Source organism: Stegostoma tigrinum, chromosome 8, assembly GCF_030684315.1.
Source record: "Stegostoma tigrinum isolate sSteTig4 chromosome 8, sSteTig4.hap1, whole genome shotgun sequence".
Lineage (NCBI taxonomy): Eukaryota > Metazoa > Chordata > Chondrichthyes > Orectolobiformes > Stegostomatidae > Stegostoma > Stegostoma tigrinum.
Window position 1 is genome coordinate 79,650,588 of NC_081361.1, and position 19,885 is coordinate 79,670,472.

The following is a 19,885-nucleotide window of genomic DNA, read 5'->3' on the forward strand; positions in this document are numbered from 1 at the left end:
CACAAATCTTTTCAAAACTAAATCATGCTGAGGATCATGTGGTATTCAAGGATTTCCAAAAGTTGTTTGATAAAATGCCAGAAGTTTGCCAAAAAAAGTTGAAGACAATGGAATGAAAGGATCAGTGGCAATATGAAGAGAAATTTGATTGAGCAGAATCAGAGGGTGAATAGTTGATTTTTAGACCGGAGGAAAGTATATGGTCAGGCTCTGGAGGCAGTACTATTGGTTCTCCTGGGACATAACACACATGGATTTATACATATTTTAATACCATTTAGAGTCTGGATTTTGAATTTGAGTAAGTAGCATATGGATTTTCAGTTTGTCACAGGGTTAAATGGTTTACTTGTACATAATCTGTAGCCATTTGTGATTTCTTTTAAAACCTAGTTTTACAGACTTCCAGGAGAATAAGACTGTAAGACGTGGTATCACAAATATGCCATTGAGCATATCGCATCTGCTCTGCTCTAACCTGATAATCGTCAATGTCACTTCCCTCTTCCCCTGAATCGTGATTACCTTACAGATTAAAAATCTGTCTCACTCAGCCTTGAATATACTTAATGACCAAACCTCTCCAGCTCTCTGTTGTGAACAATTTTAGCATTCTCAGAAAAAATTCTTCCACATTTTGGCATTTTATTCTATGCACTCTAATCCTACAGTCTTCCACAAGGATAAACAACCTCTCTGCATCTACTCTGTCAAATTGCCTCAAAATCCTGTACATTTTTTTTCTTACCTCCGCCAATATGGATTCTACATCATTCAATCGAAGCTCATTTCTTGACTTGTCCTTTTTCCATATCCTACTAACAATGCTACCCTACCATTCTTTCCTTTCTACCTGATCTTTTGCAAAGTCACATACTCCTGAATGTTCAGTTCCTAGGTTTGAACTCTTTGTGGCTCTATCTCTGAAATGCCAATAACATCAGACCTATTTCTGGAGACTGCAACTCAGTGTGTGGCTAAATCAAAGATATGATGATCTCTGAGCTGTACGTGTGTGTCACCTTCATCTGCTAATATTATTACCTCTCTTCAAACTGGACTTGAAACAAGAAATTTAGAGAACCTTGTGTACAAAGTATGAGTTTAAGAAAATATAATGAACCTAGCTTTGCACCACTTGCACATTTCTTTTCCAAAACAATTTGTTTCCCTTTGTTTTAATCCTATGAAGAATTCGTCTTTCTTCAGAAACATTAGTGAGATGAAGAAGACAAGATTAATCATGAAAAGGGAGAAAGATATGCGAATTAACGATTTGTCTTTTGTACATTAGTTGAAAATAAGCAAACTGTTTAATTGTTAAACTTTGCTTCAATAAAGTGAGACAAAAACAACACAATCAAGATGTTACCAGAAATACAGATACAACATTAAACTTTTCAGCCCCTTGAGACTATTACCCTATTTAATAAGACCATACCAGCTCTGCCTTTGTCCATTTGCCTCAATACCTTGAACTAACAAGAAATATATTGATCTCAATCTCACATCTCAATTCGTCCAGCAGTTACTTTTAGGGGAACAAGTTCCATAATTCCACTATTCTTTACATAAAAAAAGCTTCATAATTTTACTCCAAAAGCTTAGTTATAAATTAGGTATTCTGCTCTTTATTTCATTACATTTTTGTTTGTTTAAAATGAATATGTCTCAGTAACAAAGTTACTGATAACTGGCAAGAGTGATAAACTCAACAAGAGCTCAACTGAGAAAATATTATTTCTATTAAAATTTTAAAAGGCATTCAAAGGACCAACACACTAGTAATGTAGAAGTAAGCATATTTCAAAGGTTACACAAAGGTAGCTGTAGTAAATATAAAAATAACCAGGTGATTACAAATTCGTAAAGTGAAAAAATAGAGGGTATTTTATATATGCCAATTTATAGCCTTGCTCATAGACAATGCTAAAAAGATCAATTAATATCTCATATAAAAACAAAAGCATGTTGGAATGATTTCAAAACTATAATCAAGTCTGAAGTTTTGCTTCCCATTTCAAAATGCTATTCAAATAGTGTATAGAATTACCGCTGTTGCTTTAAAATAATAATGACATTTTTCACATTTTTAAATGAAAAGAATACTAACAAGGTAAGCTGAATTTCTTTCCATTTTGAGCATTCAAAAACAAAAACTCTCTAGCTCAGGAGTATGTCTCAATTAAATATGGTTTACACTTTCTTGCTGTCACTCATACGTCAGAAACACAACTTTCTTTTGTCGTATCTGTGTAATTTTTCCGAACTCTCTTGGCTCTCCCCAGTCCTGAGACTAGAAGGACACTGCCAATTTATTACCAATTGCTGCAGCACTGTTCTCTGGGCTGCTTTCTTACCTTAGGTAAAATACAGACTTGGTGGCCCTTTCTTGGTATACAAACATATTTTTCCTGTTCACGACTGAAAAAGCATTTAGAACAGACCTCAGGGCCTGAATAGCTGAAAAATATAAGTAAACAAGCTACATATTAAATGAAGTAAGTGAAGTTCAATTAAGTGAAGTTCAGTAAATGTTCAAGCTGTGGAGAGAAATTTTAAGTCAGACAGGATCAAGGAGAATGATCATTTCTAATGCCTCAAAAAATTAGGACCGCAGATGAAGGAGGTTAAGTTCAGTGTTAAGAGCAATGAATAAAATATGATCATTCTTATTTAGCCATAGATGAAACAGCAATAAAATCATACAACACAGACAGAAATCATTCAGACCATTAAGTTAGTGTTGGTTTTTTCAAACAGCAATCCAGCTACTGCTCATACATTCTCCACATTCTGCAATTTTCCCCTCAATGAAATTTATCAAATTCTTCCTTGAGGGCTTTTGTTGAATTTCTTTCTCTTAGATGATTAATGTTTCTTTAATTGTTTGAAACATCGAAGAACCTAGCTATTCAATTCAATTACAAGTCAGTAATGGGACTTTTTAGATGTCATAAAGTTAAAGTGCAAAATGTTGGAAATATAAAGCAAAAATAGGAAATTTTGGAAACAGCACATTAAACAGGATCTAGTCAATGACTTATTATCAGACTGGAAAAGTTGGTGATGCAACAGGCTTTAAGAAAGTTACAAAGGTACAGAAATGGAGGGAAAGGAGGGGACAAAAAAGCAAAAAGGAAGGTATGTGATAGGATGTCAGATGAAGGAGACATTAAGTGACAAAACAGTAATAGTGCAAGGCAAAAGATGATGGTAATGGGAAAGCTAAGAACACAGGATGAAAAGATGGTGTAAAACAGACAGCAGTTATGAACTAAAACTGCTGAACTCAATGATAAGGTTGAAATGTCATAATATGCTTAATCAAAAGATGATGCGCTGTTCTTCAGAGCTCGTCTTGAGCTACACTAGAACCAGACAGAACTAACAGAGGTCACAGCAGGTACAAGTCTAATAATTTAAATGGCAAAAGCCTGGAATCAGGTTTGCAAAGTGAACCAAGTTGTTCTATAAAGGGGTCATTCTAGACTGTATCTGGTCTTCTCAATTTGGAGGAAAGAGTATCATGGGTGTAAACAGTACAGTAAATAAAAAAACAATATCTATTAAAGTACAGGGCAGATGTTACAACTCCTGCAATTGCACTTGAAGTTTAATTGGGAAGAACAGGTTGTGTTCAGGATCCAGATTATTGCAACAAAACATTCTCTTTGGAACAAAAACAAAGTTGCTGGAAAAGCTCAGCAGGTCTGGCAGCATCTGTGAAGAAAAAGTCGAGTTAACTTTTCGGGTCTGGTGATCCTTTCTCAGATTTGTCTCTTTGAAATGTTGAAAGGGTGAGATAGGGTGAGGTGGGAGGGGATATATTTGACGGTAGCTTCAACCTGGCTGTGGAAGCTGTTGGGACAAAACAGCGATTGGAGGACTACTCTGTGAAAGAATCCAGTTAAGTCTGTTAGCCTGGCCCAAAGTCTGTGCCATTTTAATTTCTTGGTCCACTCTTACAAAGACCTTTCTGTCCTTGATCTCCTTCCCTGTTTCAATGAATCTCAATCCGCTATCCAAAGAGGGAACCTTATCTTTCGATTGGATACATCACAACCTTCCACAACAATGACTTTAAAAATTTTAGATCACTGCTGCTTGTTTGTTTTTTGGCAGCAGCTTTTGAAAATTGTTATTCCCATTTACACCTTCTATTCACACTGCTTGTTTGGCAGCTTTATTTACAAGGGTAAACACTATTTTAATGTTGTGAAATCAAAGAATCTAGAATAACACTGCACAGGAGACCATCCAGCTCATTAAGACAGCACCAAATGTTTTGAAGAGCAGATTAGTCAACTTCTCTGAACTTTTCTCATTCCCTTTTTCCTCCTTCAAATATGTACCCAATTTTCTAGTGAAAGCTACAATTGAATCTGAATCCACCACTCATTCAGGCAAATACATTTCAAATAGATTTATATTCAACATCTAACACACTGAATGTAAAAATCATTTTTCCTCATGTCTTGTTTGGTTCTTTTTCTAATCATCTTAAACCTGGTTACAACCTTTCAAGCACTGTAAACAGTTTTGGTTGATTTATTCTGTGAAAATCCTTCATGATTTAAAACACACTTCAATCAAATCTCCTCAGCTCCTCTAATCTAAAGACAGCAACTCCAGCTTCTTTAGCCTTTCCACATACCGCATAACTGTAAAACGGACGCCTAGGACCATACTAATACATTTCCTCTTGTACTCTCAACATTTGAAATAATTTAGCTAGTACATAGTTACTGTAAATGTGCTCTTTGCCACTCAATAGTTTTGCGTAGTGCCCCATGGAACAGTCAGATTCATGCACATGCTTTCACTTTAGCGAAGACAAGGAAATTATGAAGTAGCCTGTGAAATATTTTAGGTCAGAGTACAATGACAAACGTTCATCTGCTCAATCTATGGCTCATAATATATTTAGATTTTGAGCAAGTAAAGACCCACCATTTTTAGTGGGGACAATACATGGGAATATGCAATGACACCAAATCCAATTAAATATACAGCAATGAAATGTGCCAAAGTTTAGTATACCTCTTGCGACACCCATGTTGGGTCCCATCTTGAGTCGAGGATGGATATGTATGATGGTCTTCCACACCACTTCACAGGAAAAGTGGCCTGCCATAAAATGCATTGTAGCAGCCAAGTAATCCTTCGACTGATAATTATCATCTGCTGAATAGTCTGAGAATGAATGGAACAAAAATATGAAACAGTAATACCACCACCTGCAAGTACCCCCTCCAAGCACTCACCATTCTGACTTGGAAGTATATTGGTTCCTTCACTGTTGCTGGGTCAAAATCCGGGAACTCCCTCCCTGAAGGCATTGTGAGTCAACCCACAGCACACGGACTGCAGTGGTTCAAAAATGCAGCTCACTACCACCTTCTCAAGGACGACCAGGGACAGGCATGAAATGAAAGCCCAGCCAGCGATGCCCACAACCCACAAATGAATAATAAATATTAAGATTGCTAAAAACACCAAATTTATGTATTTTGAGAGGTCATGGTTTTGCTTGTATCAATACATTAATTAGAGATAAATGGAAACTGTTTTCGTCGGTTCAGAAGTCAAGTAAATTACTTTGAAAAAACCAGAATACAAGAAATGTTAATGATGTGAGTTTTTAAACTGTAACATACATACACTATGATGAGCTGTTTAGAAAATTCATTAAATGATATAAAATACCAAGGAAACTGCATCATCTAGCTACAAACACACTAAACATGCATCTGTTAATTCCTTAATCTGTTTAAGGTATTTACTTCAAACTCAGTGACCTTAACATGCCAAAGAATCCATGCATTATAATCAGAAGCTGTTTTAGTCTGATATAAGGAATGATTTCTCTGGATCAGACACGTGCATAATTCAACCTTGATAGTCCATAAATGAAACAAACCTAACTATTATTCATCATACGATAACTCATGTTTTTCCGGAAAGTGTATTCTAACCTTTCTTATCTGCTTATAGTCCCATTGTTAGCTGTCTGAAATATCGTGCTTCTAAGCAGCTTGCCATGGTAGACATACAAGATGATCAGAGGATTAGATAGGGTGGACAGTGAGTCTTTTTTGGAGGATGATGACTTCCGCTCGTACGAGGGGGCGTAGCTACAAATCGAGGGGTGATAGATTTAGACAGATGTCAGAGGCAGGCTCTTTACTCAGAGTGGCAAGGGTGTGGAACGCCCTGTCTGTCAATATAGTTAACTCAGCCACATTAGGGGCATTTAAACAGTCCTTGGATAAGCATATGGATAATGATGGGATGTGTCGGGGGAGGGGCTTAAATTGGTTCACAGGTCAGCGCAACATCGAGGGCCGAAGGGCCTGTTCTGTGCTATATTGTTCTATATTCTATGTTCTATGTTTTGAGGTAACAAAGAGTGGAGCTGGACGAACACAGCAGGCCAAGCAGCATCTTAGGAGCACAAAAGCGGACGTTGCGGGCCTAGAACCCGATGTTTTGCTTTGCTTTACAACTTCACATAAATAAAGGGGCCAGTTTTAAGAAAGGTGTCTAGGATAGAATAAGATACAGGTGATTCAGTGAACTGCAGTATAGCTTGAGTGACTGAACGGCGTAATCTGGTACAGTCACTGTATGTACTGGCTCAGTAATGTGTTACTTTATGCATTTTGACAGCAACGTAAAACATGTGAGGTATTCCATTATTTCTCTAGTAAATAAGTACTACGATTAGGGCTTATGTTCAACCTACACTTGATGACTAATTAAAAGGATGCAAATTATAAAGTTAAGTCAAAATAACTAAATTAGACATTCATGTGTTTCCACTGTAGCCTTATGGGATCTTTAGCTTTATCTTGCTTCTTCTCTGGCTATCATTAAGGCTCCCATAACTCAACGTTGTTCACCATCCAATTTTCCTCCTGCCACTTCTCTTTTTACTACGTGAATATGGAAACAATTGCAGACACTGCAAATCAGAAACAAAAAACAGAAATTGCTGAGAGAGTTCATCAGGTCCTGCAGCATCTATGGAGAGAAATCAGAATTAACATTTCTGGTGAAGTCACCCTTCCTCGGAACAGCAGAGATGCTGCCAGACTAGCTAAGCTCTCCCAGCATTTTCTGCCTTGACTTCTGTTTTTATGCTTGATTTCTCCTTCAGTTGTTGCAAAGACACATTTGCCGAAATTTCATTTCTAACAGATGCATTTGGCAATCTTTCTCTCTCTAACTGTACTTAGCAAGCTTTTGATTCTTGAACTTCTACTCTTGAAACTGGCTGCAGTGACTGGATAGTCTGAACGAACATATAAATTTTAACCACTGCTTATTAACACTTTTGTACATCTGTCAATGTTACTAGTTCATCAGCAAAAGAAAGCCCAGCTCACAATAGCTTTGAACATAGCTTTTTACGTAACTTCATCATAACCTAATGTTTGTATATTCGAAGATTGACGAAAAGAACTAAATTGAGACAATTAACTCCAGGAAGAATTTAGAACCTTTCAAGTATCTAATTCCATCGACAGATTACTAAGACTTCCAGCATTGTTGAATGATGACGTGAAACAGACTGTGAAAGTTAACGTATGAACAAAATATAAAATTGGACTAATTAGGAACATTATTGCAAACCATCACTAGCTGTAGCCCGCGGACGATATGAAGGGTAGGGGGTTTCATTCTTCCAGATGTCCTCTTCACTTTCAGCGACAAGCAATGAATTACAGACATGACTGTCATGCAGATCCTGGAGCAATAGGCGCTGTGACAAATGGAGAAGAAATGAAAGTATAGAACAACATGGATTGCTAGCCACAATATGGAATGATGCAGACTTATCAAATAATTCATAGGCCAAACAATATCGTCCATTGACAGGCACAGTCAAATTATTTACAATTTGCATAGATGATTTGGAGTTGGGGACCATGTGCAGTGTGTCAAAGTTTGCAGATGCCACTAAGATGAGTGGCAGAGAAAAGTGTGCAGAAGACTCTGAAAGTTTGCAGATGGATGTAGATAGTTTAAGTGACTGGGCAAAGGTCTGGCAAATGAAGTACAATGTTGATCAATGTGAAGACATCACTTTGGTAGGAATAACAAGTAAAAAGGACTATTATTTGAATGGTAAAAAAACTGCAACATGCTGCTGTGCAGAGGGAAGTGGGTGTCCTTGTGCATGAATCACAGAAGGTTAGTTTGCAGGTAGAACAGGCAATTAAGAAGACAAACGGAATTTTGTCCTTCATTGCTACAGGGATTGAGTTTAAAAGCAAGGAGGTTATGTTGTAGCTGTATAGGGTGCTGGTGTCTTACATACAGTTTCATGCAACATACCTGAGGTGAAATTTTGATGCTAAAAACCAAAAGTCAAACTAAATGCATCAAACCGAACATGATTACTGATTTTAGCCCATTGAGCTGACTTCCAGAATTTGTCCACTGAATTCCAGAGCAACCTTTTCCTCACCAGCCATCCACAAAAGCTTGCTTCTATTCAATACTGGGTCTCTCTCTATCCCAAAATTTAAACGAACACTCAACCTCATGTTAATGATTACCTGGTTGACCACACGACAAATCTCAGCAATTTTCTCAATCACTGTTCTATAGAGATGTAAGTATTCAAGTTCTTCCTCTTCTTCAACTTCTGATTCATCCTTTATCCCAATAAGATTTCTAGAAAAACACAAAGTATTTTTAACTGTTGACTTTCTTATCCTTCTCTGCCACAGCCACAATAATCTAGAAGGGAGATTAGATGACTTACAGTAAAAAGACATATTTCATTTCCAATTAATTGAAAAATATTAACAGAATATTTGACAACTTCATATCTTAAAAACAAATCACAAAAATATTGAAGAATCTACTTTACTTCTTTGTCATGCAAATACACTTCACCCTCCAAATACAAATGAACTGTGGACATTATTCCCTTTAATGGTTAGTATACCATACTATTTGTTCACCCAATTAAATGTGGTGTGACAATGTGACATTCTTTATAGGTAGAAATTTGGCTATAATCTTATACTCACCGTGTATGACAGTAAACCTCAACTCGATCATGGTGAATTCTGATGATCAACCAAAAATCAGGCATCAGTGGACATTTTGGGTCCTGCTCATTCATTGTCGCACCTTCGCACTCTGAATCACTGCTGCCTCCATCATATCCTATAGATGGCCCAGAAAATTAAATCAAAGCCCAGCCAATTCAGACCTAACCAATCAGGTCTAACCAATATCATGGTCTGCAATTGCTTATGAGTACAGTATCCCAAACTGATGAAAACCAAAAGAACTGCGGAATGTGTAAATCAGGAACAAAAACAGAAGTTGTTGGAAAAGCTCAGCAGGTCTGGCAGCATCTGTGAAGAAAAAAAATCAGTGTTAACGTTTTGGGTCCAGTGACCCTTCCTCAGAACAGAAGGGTCACCAGACCAGAAATGTTAACTGATTTTTTTTTCTTCACAGATGCTGCCAGACCGGTGGAGCTTTTCCAGCAACTTCTGTCTTTGTCCCAAACTGATGGTCTACTCCTTACTACTAGCAAATTATCAAAACTCAAACTGAGCTAGCCAACCCTCTGTTCATAAGAATCGATCCTCACCACATTACATTATCCAGTTAATACTTAGGTTTTCACTAAGACGGCATAATATTGAGGATGAGCAACTCTTAAGATTTAATGTGGAGGCAAGTCTGAAGCACAGGTGCTCCATCACAGGCAGTGATGCTTTTTGAAGAGCACAGAAATTACATCAAGCTACCTTTCCTATAGTGGAAACAAATCTACGAATCAGGATGTAGTACAAGAATAAGATGTGGAACCTGGCTGATGGTGAAGAGCTATCATATATTTGGTTCAGTTGAAACAGGGACAGTGTGTGAACATGTTCTTCCTGCCTGCAAATAGGGCCTTACGTAGTAATACAGCAAACCTCCAGCCTACACAACTACACCACAATACAAGATTGATACTTAATGCTATATTAGTCATCTACATAATTCTTCACACATTCCGGACTATCCACCAACATTGTGTAACTGCAGAATGACAATTTTTGTAAATGCTGGGTAAGTGTCTTTTTTGACAATATTCAAGTTCTGTACAGCTAAGCAACTATTTTATAACTGAAAGAACAAAAATCAGTTTGAAATAATTAAAAATTGTTGCATTATGTCTGATACACACTTCATTTCTCACTCTTTCCTAATGCTAATTCAAGAGGTAATTGTTCGAGAATATTATAGTATATACAATGGATACAGTTTTATTAGAAAAGGAGAAAAATCTATGTGGTACTATTCATTCGATGTGATTAAATCAAATATTAGAATTTAATACTGGGTACTTGATTATAAATCGGAATTGATTACTTTAGATCAATGCTGAGGTTCCAGTTGGAAAAGTGTGTTGGCTTCATCATCAGAAAGACATGAATGAAAGGGAGAGAATGTGGAAAAAAATAGTTAGGATGTGACTTATAGTTTTAAATTAGAAGGGCATTTGACAAAGATGAACAGAAATGTTTTCTGAGTATTGCTAAATGTGAAATTCTCTTCTTCAGAAGGTAGTGAAGGCTGGATCTCTAAATTCAAGGCTGATTTAGTTAGGTTTTTGATAAACAAGGGAATCAAGGATTACAGGGGGCAGACAGGAAAGGTGGAGATGACACCACCACTAAGTCAACCATGATCTTATTGAATGTGGAGCAGACTCTAAGGGCAGCATGGCCCATTCCTGTTTCTTGCTCTTGTGCTCTTACAATGAAAATACTGGATCCATAGCCAGTTACACAGCATGACAGACAGCTAACTGTTCCAGGTACATTAAAGTCAAAACATTGACCTGCCTTTTCCATTTACAAATGCTCACAAACTCTATTATATTGTTTCAATTATCCAGTTGTGATCTCTTTATATGAATTAGTTAATTGATTTTAAGGTCTTTTTTGCCCTTCTCTCTCTACCTGTGTCTATGGGGATAACATCTGGCTTCCACTAGGAAACTGTCCACTGCAAGATGAATCAGTTTGAGAATTCACTGTACAGAAAACAATAGGCTTTGATCCACGTTTCGTCACTCCAAGATGCAGCAATCTGACACTGACTGTCAGCCTCAAGCAAAATTTGGCCCTCAAAAGATTAAACAAAAAATACTTGGTTCAGACAACATTTACAAAAGATACATTTTTCTCCCAACTTAACTAAATGTTTTGCTGTAGGTACAAAATATTCATGTAAATTTCAGTGTTTTTCATTTTGAGTAATATGTTTTCAAACACTGATGAAATTAAAAATATTCTAAACATGCACGTCTTAGAAAACGCTACTCCTTTTTTAAACAATCATCATCTTCTTCTTTACTGAAGGATTCCAAAGAAGAGTCATATCTGGCATAAATATTAACTGCTCCTCTCTCCAGAGATGCTGCTAGACCTACTGAGTTTCTCTAGTACTTTGTTTTCATTTCTTTCTTTAGCTTGATGGCATGGCAGAAAACTCAGCTTTGATTTTCAATTCCTGCCCAGATACATTTGTGTCAGTATTTTCCGATGATTCCAACACTTTTTCTGTTTATTCCATATACATCACATCCCCTCAGTTTTTTGACTGGCCTTAAAATCCCAAAAAAAGGAAAGAAATTGGACAGACAACAATCAATGAAGGGTTGGGAATCAACCGTGATGAGCACAGCCCTGTTGACCCTTCAAAGTTCTCCTTACTAACACCCAGGGACTAGAGCCAAAACTGGGGGAGCTATCATACAGACTAATCATGTAGTAGTTTGACAAACTCATTCTCAGGGAATCAAACCTTGCGATATACCACATAGCAATAACACCATTCCTGTGTTTGACCTGTCCCAGTGGCAGTACAGACTCAGCAAAGGTGGTGGCCCATTGTATACAGTCAGGAAGGAGTTTCCTAAGAGTCCTCGACATTGACTCCAAGAGATCTTATGGAATCAGGCCAAACATTGGCAAGGAAACCTCGAACTGATTACCGCATACTGTGCCTCTCTTGGCTAATGAATTGGTACTTTTTGATGTTAAATGCCACTTGGAGGAAGCACTGAGGGTGGCAAGGCTGTTCAATCTATTCTAGATGACTGTCTTCAATGTCCACTACTAACAATGCTTGGCAGCACTGCTATTAATCATGCCGGTCAGGTCCCAAAGGACGTGGTTGTTAGACTGGGTCTGCAGCAGGTAATGAAGGATCCAAGAAGAGAGAAAAACATACTCGATCTCACCAATCTGCCTGCATTTGCCCATATCAGTATTGTGGTAAGAGTGACCACTGCACAGTCCTTGTGGAGACAAAGTCACATTTCCGCATTAAAGATACTCTACATCATGTTATGGCACTATCAGCCAATTAAGTCAGACAGACTTCAAACAGATGTAGCAATTCAAACAGGATTACTTGCATGCCAAACAACATTGGCGGCAAGTGACAGATGAGTTAAGCAATTCTACAACAAATGGATCAGGTATACATTCTATGGTCCCGTCACATCCAATCATAAATGGTGATAGACAATGAAACAATTCAACGAGAGAGGAAGCTCCACAAATATCTCTAGCCTCACTCATGGGGGGAGGTCCGAGGACTTTGCAACAATCTTCAGCCAGAAACGTCGAGTGGATGATCCATACCAACCTCCTTCATACGCTTCCAACATTACAAATGCTAGCCTTCAGACAACTGAATCTACATGATATGAAGAAATGGTTGGAAGCATTGGTTACTGAAAAAGCTAAGGGCCCTGTCAACATTCCAGCGATCAAACTGAAGGCTTGTGCTGTACTTCTAGCCGAGCTATTCTAGTATAGCTACCACACTGGCTTTTACCCAACAATGCGGAAAATTTCCCAGGTAAGTTGTGTCAACAAACACAAAGAAAAATCCAACCCAAACAACTGCCAAACCATCAGTCTACTTTCTAAAGTGATAGAGGGTATCATTAACAGTGAAATCATGCAGTAGTTGCTTAGCAATGACCTGCTCACTGACGTTCAGTTTAGAGGCCGCCAGGGCCACTCAGATCCTGATTTCATTGTAGCCTCAGTTCAAATATGACAAACAGCTGAAATCTAAAAATGAGGTGACAGTGACTGCCCTTGACATCAGGATGCACATGGCAGGTTTTGAGTTGAACGTTAAACTCTAATATTTCAAGTTCAAGGTGGCTTGCAGGAAAGAACAGTCCTATTGTACAATAACTCTTTTTAGAGTGTTAGAGTCATACAGCATGGAAACAGACCCTTCGGTCCAATTTGTCCACACCGGCCAGCCATCCCAACCTGACCTAGTCCCATTTGCCAGCATTTGACCCACATCCCTCTAAATTCTATTCATGCACTCATCCAGATGCCTTTTAAAGATTGTTATTGTACCTGTCTCCACCACTTACTCTGGCAGCTCGATCCATACACGTACCACCTCTCCATGAAAAGGTTATCCTTCAGGTCCTTTTTAAATCTCTCTCTCTCACCTTAAACTTACGCTCTCTAGTTTTGGACTCCCCTAGCCCAGAAAAAAGACCTTGGCTATTCACCCTATCCATGTCCCTCATTATTTTGTAAACCTCCATAAGGTCACCTCATGTTTCTCTCCCCACAGTTGCTGCCAGGCTTGCTGAGTTTCTCCAGAAATTTCTGGGTTTTTTTCCCCAGATGAGGACGTGGTTTAATATCTGAATGATGGCATCGCCAACACTGTACCAACAGTACAGTGCATTCTTCGTGTTGCACAGGAGCATCAGCATTGATTTTAGGACTCAGCATTTGGAGTGATAAAAGCCTTGTAATTCAATGCTGAGAAAATTCACAAATATGGCTATGGCTGCCACTCGGCTGAACTTTGTTTTGCAGCAAGTAACATAGCCCAGAAAATTTAGATCCCATGTAGCATTTTTTAGTGAAATAAACTCAGTACAATGTGTGAATGAATTGGAATGTGTTCAGATTTGTGCTCGTACGGCATTACAATAACTCAACCTCCCTTGTTCCAAGAGAATCCAACTGATCAGAAATAACAGCTGGACTTGTTCTGTGTATCTTAGAGATTAGTGACACAGGGTGGCTTAGTCACCACTGTAACGATGTGACATAAAATAAAGCTCAGAACTTGCTTTCCTCACCTCCCATTATGCGTCAAAGGTTTGGTTGTGTGACCATCTAGTGAGGACCAACATGAAAGGAGAAAGCTATCAAGTCATTAAGAGAAAGCCAAAAACTTGGTTGGAGCATTTTTGATTGGAATGCAACTGGAAACTGGAAAAAGTCAGCACATCAGGAGCAAGTGAAGGATGTAGTCAAACATCACAACATTTATTATTGGGCCGTTGATGGTTGACAATGGAGAGATGACAAACTGCTGAATCATTCATTTTTGACCACTTAATCATGAAGAAACAAAGAACAATTTAAATGAGAGCAGTACAGAAGAAAACTTTGCCTACTAGAAATTCTGGGAAGGCACATTAGATTTGGAATTCTTATCAAGCAGGTTGCTAAATCCATCTATGCGCTGCTCACTGGTGGTTGTAAAACAAACAAATGCCAACATTTATAGCTGTGATAATGGGAACTGCAGATGCTGGAGAATCCAAGATGATAAAGTGTGAAGCTGGGTGAACACAGCAGGCCAAGCAGCATCTCAGGAGCACAACTTTGTAAGTCGTACGTTGCTTTGATAAGACCATATCTGGAGTACTGCATTTAATTTTGGGTTCCTTAATGTAGAAAAGAAACGATGGAGGCACTATTAGAGGGAATCCAAAGGGGCAATTTGTAGTTGATTCCTCAACTCGGATGATGGTTGTGTGAAATGATCAACTACTTCGGTAGTTTATGTCCTTAAGAAGAGAATAAGGTGGACTTGATGTAGATCCTCAAATTATTTCAAAGCCATGGCGAAATTAGATCCAAGAAACCTCTGATTGGCACAGAATTCAATGACTGCAGGCACAGCATAAAGTTAAGAGTGTCAACAAAAAAAATTGCAATATGTTTTCAGTTGGAATACAATAGAAATCCAGCCATGTATCCAGTGGAATGAATAATGTTAAAACAGAGGCTATTGGCTTAGCCTTTAACACAAATTAATTTGCAAGATCTCAGTAGGTTTTGCAGGAGTTTGGCCTTAATGTTTAATGAATTGACTTCAAGAGCAACACTAGCACTTATTCAAAGTTCCCCTCACTGAAGCAGCAGAACATGGTAGGTGCATTGCACTAAGGCAAAACCAACAATGAGGTACTGAACATTAAATGTGGATGACTGAAAAGTGTCTTCAGTGCCAGATCCAGTTGTTCTCAATGCTCAAACAGCCAAAGTTCTAGGGAGGACAGAGAAAATTCTACAAAGACACTCCAAAGTTCTCCTTGAAGCATGGTGGCATTGACTTTAATGACCAAAATGAGCTTGCGGCCAATCATTCAAAATGACAACTTATCCATGAAGCCTCATCATATTGAAAGCATGCACTCCAGATTCCACTTCCTCACAGGACACCTTGCCCCACGTGTCCATAGATCTATGGGTCATGAATCAGCCCGTTCAATCACAAGACGACACATGGCAGCAAAGTGTAACCCTGAATAGATGCCATCCTTGATTAGAGGGACAATCAACTACAATGATTTGCCGCAGAATTTGAGAGAAGTCATCACTTGAAAAGGAACTAGTAATTAACAAGTTAAGAAAATACATTTATGCATGCACTACTTTTTCAGAAACAAAACAATAAAACATGTTTCCAATAGTCACAATGGGAAGAACTGAAACTTTTATACAGTTCAGACAGCATAGGTACATGGATAAAAATCACCCATTAGCCCTCAAAATTACTCAAAAATAATGTTTGTTCCTTTCTGTGGCAACTTAGGCATGCTTTCTAAAAGAGCTGGCAAGGGCATGGTGAGCTGAATAGCTTTGTTCTGCCCTGTAAAATTCAGTGAGTAGGTACTGTAGTGCAAAGATGAACCTGAATGAAGATTCCTGCCATCCTGTAAGTGGCAAACAAATATACAAAATACAGTTATTTGTGTGTCCTGAAGATCTGTAATGGCAACGTGATCCAATGGCGCTATAGCAAAGCACTCTCTCCACATTTATTAGCACATCATTATCTGTACCTTTCCACTATTAGTTCCATACATATAACTTAATGAAACAAAGTATATAATTTTAAAAATCAAAGTTACAGGAAAGATGTTCTCACCTAACAGATCAGAATCCAGACTGCCTTGACTGGAAACCACACTCTGTACTCGGCTTGGTCTCAGCTTGCAACAGCCTAAATGATACAGACATAAAAGAGAAGCTCAAGGATTAACCAGAGATGAAAAGTCAATAATAGTGTGAAAAAAGTGAAGAATGCAAGGGAGGATACACGTACTAGAAAGGGAGTGAAGAGAAATAGAAAGCAACAAGATGCCCTAAACAGGTCAGGAATTTTGCAGTTGCTACAAGTGTTACTCAGCCAGGCTTTGATTCTCTATGTGACCTAAAGGAAGTCCAAACAAACAATGCCAGCTTTGCTATGGTTGATTCTGCAACTAGCCATCTGTTCATGTTCAAGATCTCCCAGAACTCTCCCAACTTTGACAAATATTAGTCAACTATCCAACATAATTTTGGGATTTAGTGTTAGAAGTTCAGTTATATTGAAAATGATTATGATTATTAGGCTAGCACAGATGTCTAAGTTTGTGATTGGGCTACTTATGTAATGTAACCAAGCTATCGATATGCACAGATAGGATCTGCAAATCCCCATTTTAATTAGTAGCCTTTTTTTGAACAATTAAGTGCTACCAGCCTAGACCTATAGACCTGAAAGGACTCACAGGTCTCGCAGAACCAAAATTAAATGGATAATAATTTTTATCAAATAAATAACTTCTTCTACTTGTTTTGTTGAATCAAGTGCTCAAAGAACCTGTGAACAATCAAAGAAAGAACAATATATTCACCATGTATTTTAGTGGGTTTCTACAAAAATCACAGAATCCCTATAGTGCAGATAGGGACCATTCGACCTATCGAGTCAGCAGTGACTGGACCCCCACCCCTCCCAAAGATCATCTCACCTAGACCCACCTTATTCCCATAACCCACCATTTGCTATGGCTAATCCACCTAGCCTGCACATCTATGAGCACTAAGGAACAATTTAGAATGACCATTTACCTAAACTGCATATCGTTGGATATTGGAGGAAAGTGGAGCATGTGGCAGAAACCCACATAGACACGGGGAGAACATGCAACTCCTCACAGACAGTTGCCAAGGCTAGAATCAAACCCAGGTCCCTGGCACTGTCAGGCAGCAGTGCTAACCCCAACTTCCTTGAGGATAACCAAGCTGCCTGATAATGGAATCCAATATTCAAACATCCACTGCACTTTGTCACAAACTAAGCCTTCCTTCTAGTTCAATTTCTTTTACGTTATTCTCATGGACTAAGACTACGTTTCTACCTGCAATCACCTATTTTGGAACCTAACAGGCTACATTCTGACCTCCAAGTCATTATATGAATTAAATTTTTTAAAAATGACACACCTGTACTGCCAGGTACGTTGGACTGCATGGATTCAGCAAGACTCACAGCAGAAGAGGCCTGCGATGGGGGATTTGTCACTGGCGCTCTCTCAGGTCCTGGGCTTGACTGCTGGAGAGGTGTACTAGTAAGAGATCGGTCAGGCTTGATTACTGTAAATACTTGATCCTGTTGATCAGGCTGGCTGATAGACAGGCAGCTTTTCTCTTCCACGGTCTCTTCAACTAATTCAGTTGAAGCAAGATATGCTCCATTAGTCACAGCAGATATCACCATCCTCTCAGATGTTGGTTTGTTTTCATCTTGCGAAATCTTCAAAATACAGACCACAACAAGGCATAAATAACAACTGATTCAATTTACACCAGTCATATTCCAAGAAAAGAACTTATGAAAATGACAGGAAATGACGAACAAATCAATCAAACTTGTTCCTGAACTTTATGGTGTCATTAGAAGGAACACAATCCCCAGAACACTCCCAGCTTTCATCAACTGTGTAACATTCAAGGAGAGGTCAATGTAGGGGGTAGAAAAATCTATAAAATTATTCCGACCCTCAAAGTCAAATAAAGTAAGCTCCAAAACACTGGCTACAAGATTCATCATCAAACAGCCTTTTTTCCTACTTAATGGAGTGTTAACAGCCACAGCCAGATTGCCAACAGTCAATACATCTTTATTGTATCGCTCAGTAGTCTGTTCCAAATATCAATGATTCCCTCCAGATACAAACTTCTAAAATCCAGTCTTGGTTTCTTACATAACAACATATGTCCATTACTTCCCCCGTTTTAACCAATCCAAAACATGTTACAGCAGGGATCAATTCCTGATCAACTATACAGAAAATACTTTTAGCACTATTCAAATCTTTTAACCAACTAAACCCTTAATCGTAAACAGTGAGGTCATCCAGCTGGATGAAAAGCATTTACCTGCGATTTTTCTTCATTTTTCTCTCCCTCAGTTAATGCTGATGTTGTTGTCACTTCCATTTGTTCACTCCAATTCTCCTGTCGTTGATGGCAAATCAGAGCCACTTCTGCATCTGCACTCTCATCACATGCCACTGCCACACACTCACTTGCCAGGCTGTGCTGTGTTAGTTCTGTGGAACATTTCTGCACTGCCTCTATTCTTTGTGCATGCAAGCGACTCACAGACAGATAGTAAAAGTTGTTCGCCTCCTCATTGAGTAGGTATCCTGGAAGATTCATGCGTTTAAATTCCTTAAGATGAAAGCATGAAAAAAATATTAAAATTACAATCATAGGAATGATAACTGATCAGCTCCTATCGGTCTCCATGTCATTTTTGAACTGTTGGTTACAAGACTGCAGATGCTGCGATTCAATTATGCTGGTACAATAATAAACAGTTTGTTTTGAATAGATAAGATAGAAGGATGCTCCCAATCATTTACACTGACAGCATGTATGTGAAGGTGATAGAAATCAAGAATTGCTTGCTGGACAGAAATGAAAGAGGACTTTGCTCATGTCTGATATTTCAAGAGTCATTCTGAAGAAAAGTAAACAAGTTGTAGTTACATAATAATCAATCAATCTCATTTACTTCATATCAGGGCCTTTATTTAGTTCTTGCCTAGCCTAACACCTATGTAATCTCAAAACATGTAATTAGTGCTTTACTGGTTCCCTTCCTTACCCCTTCCCACCTTTTCACATACCCCCAGCCAGCCCCCTTCTCCAGCCAGTTTGTACGGGGGCCTTAATTTAGAAATAATCATTACACTTTTCCATTGCTTTCCTTCTGCCATAACAACTCTTTATGAATTCTGTATTTAAAGGATCACGTGACTCTGCCCGTCACACATGAAGTTTCTCGTACCTCTTTAAATTTCTCCAGTGACTCCTCCGGACCAAAAACAAACTTTAAAGGAACCACTTTGCTGTGGCATCGTGGTCTCTCTTTTGAACTGTACACATGATCAGCAACTTTCTGTAGGGTAGCTAAAGTAATATTTGTTGAATGGCGCAAAGCTGAAACAATCTCATCTTCCAGAAGCCAATGGATCTAAACAGGTGGTGTACCAGAATGGGTTAGAAAACAACAGATACTGTGTAAATTGTATCATATAATATTTACAAGGCTTTCATTTTACCGCATTCTTAAAAGTTGAATTAAAAACAATGTAGAGGTTAATCATTCATAGACTATTTTAAGTGATGCAAAACTTGCATATCAATCAGAGCAGTGCAAGACCTGATCTGATAATGGAAACTGACCACTAAGTGCAACATGCATTATCTCAAACTACCACCTGCCC

General features: G+C 38.4%; 1 protein-coding gene across 12 annotated transcripts in view; it reads right to left on the reverse strand.

Moving 5' to 3' along the window:
• The window catches only part of szt2 (SZT2 subunit of KICSTOR complex), a 238,193-nt gene that overhangs the window by 114,921 nt on the left and 103,387 nt on the right, over window positions 1-19,885 (reverse strand). For all 12 annotated transcript variants that reach the window (XM_048538804.2, XM_048538813.2, XM_048538805.2 and 9 more), the window contains 9 exons: window positions 19,447-19,632; window positions 18,531-18,824; window positions 17,595-17,904; window positions 16,249-16,323; window positions 9,048-9,186; window positions 8,568-8,685; window positions 7,639-7,768; window positions 5,044-5,196; window positions 2,361-2,463 (listed from right to left, as the gene is read on the reverse strand). In XM_048538804.2, the coding sequence (XP_048394761.2) occupies window positions 2,361-2,463; window positions 5,044-5,196; window positions 7,639-7,768; window positions 8,568-8,685; window positions 9,048-9,186; window positions 16,249-16,323; window positions 17,595-17,904; window positions 18,531-18,824; window positions 19,447-19,632 (1,508 nt within the window). The remainder of the gene's footprint in view (window positions 1-2,360; window positions 2,464-5,043; window positions 5,197-7,638; window positions 7,769-8,567; window positions 8,686-9,047; window positions 9,187-16,248; window positions 16,324-17,594; window positions 17,905-18,530; window positions 18,825-19,446; window positions 19,633-19,885) is intronic.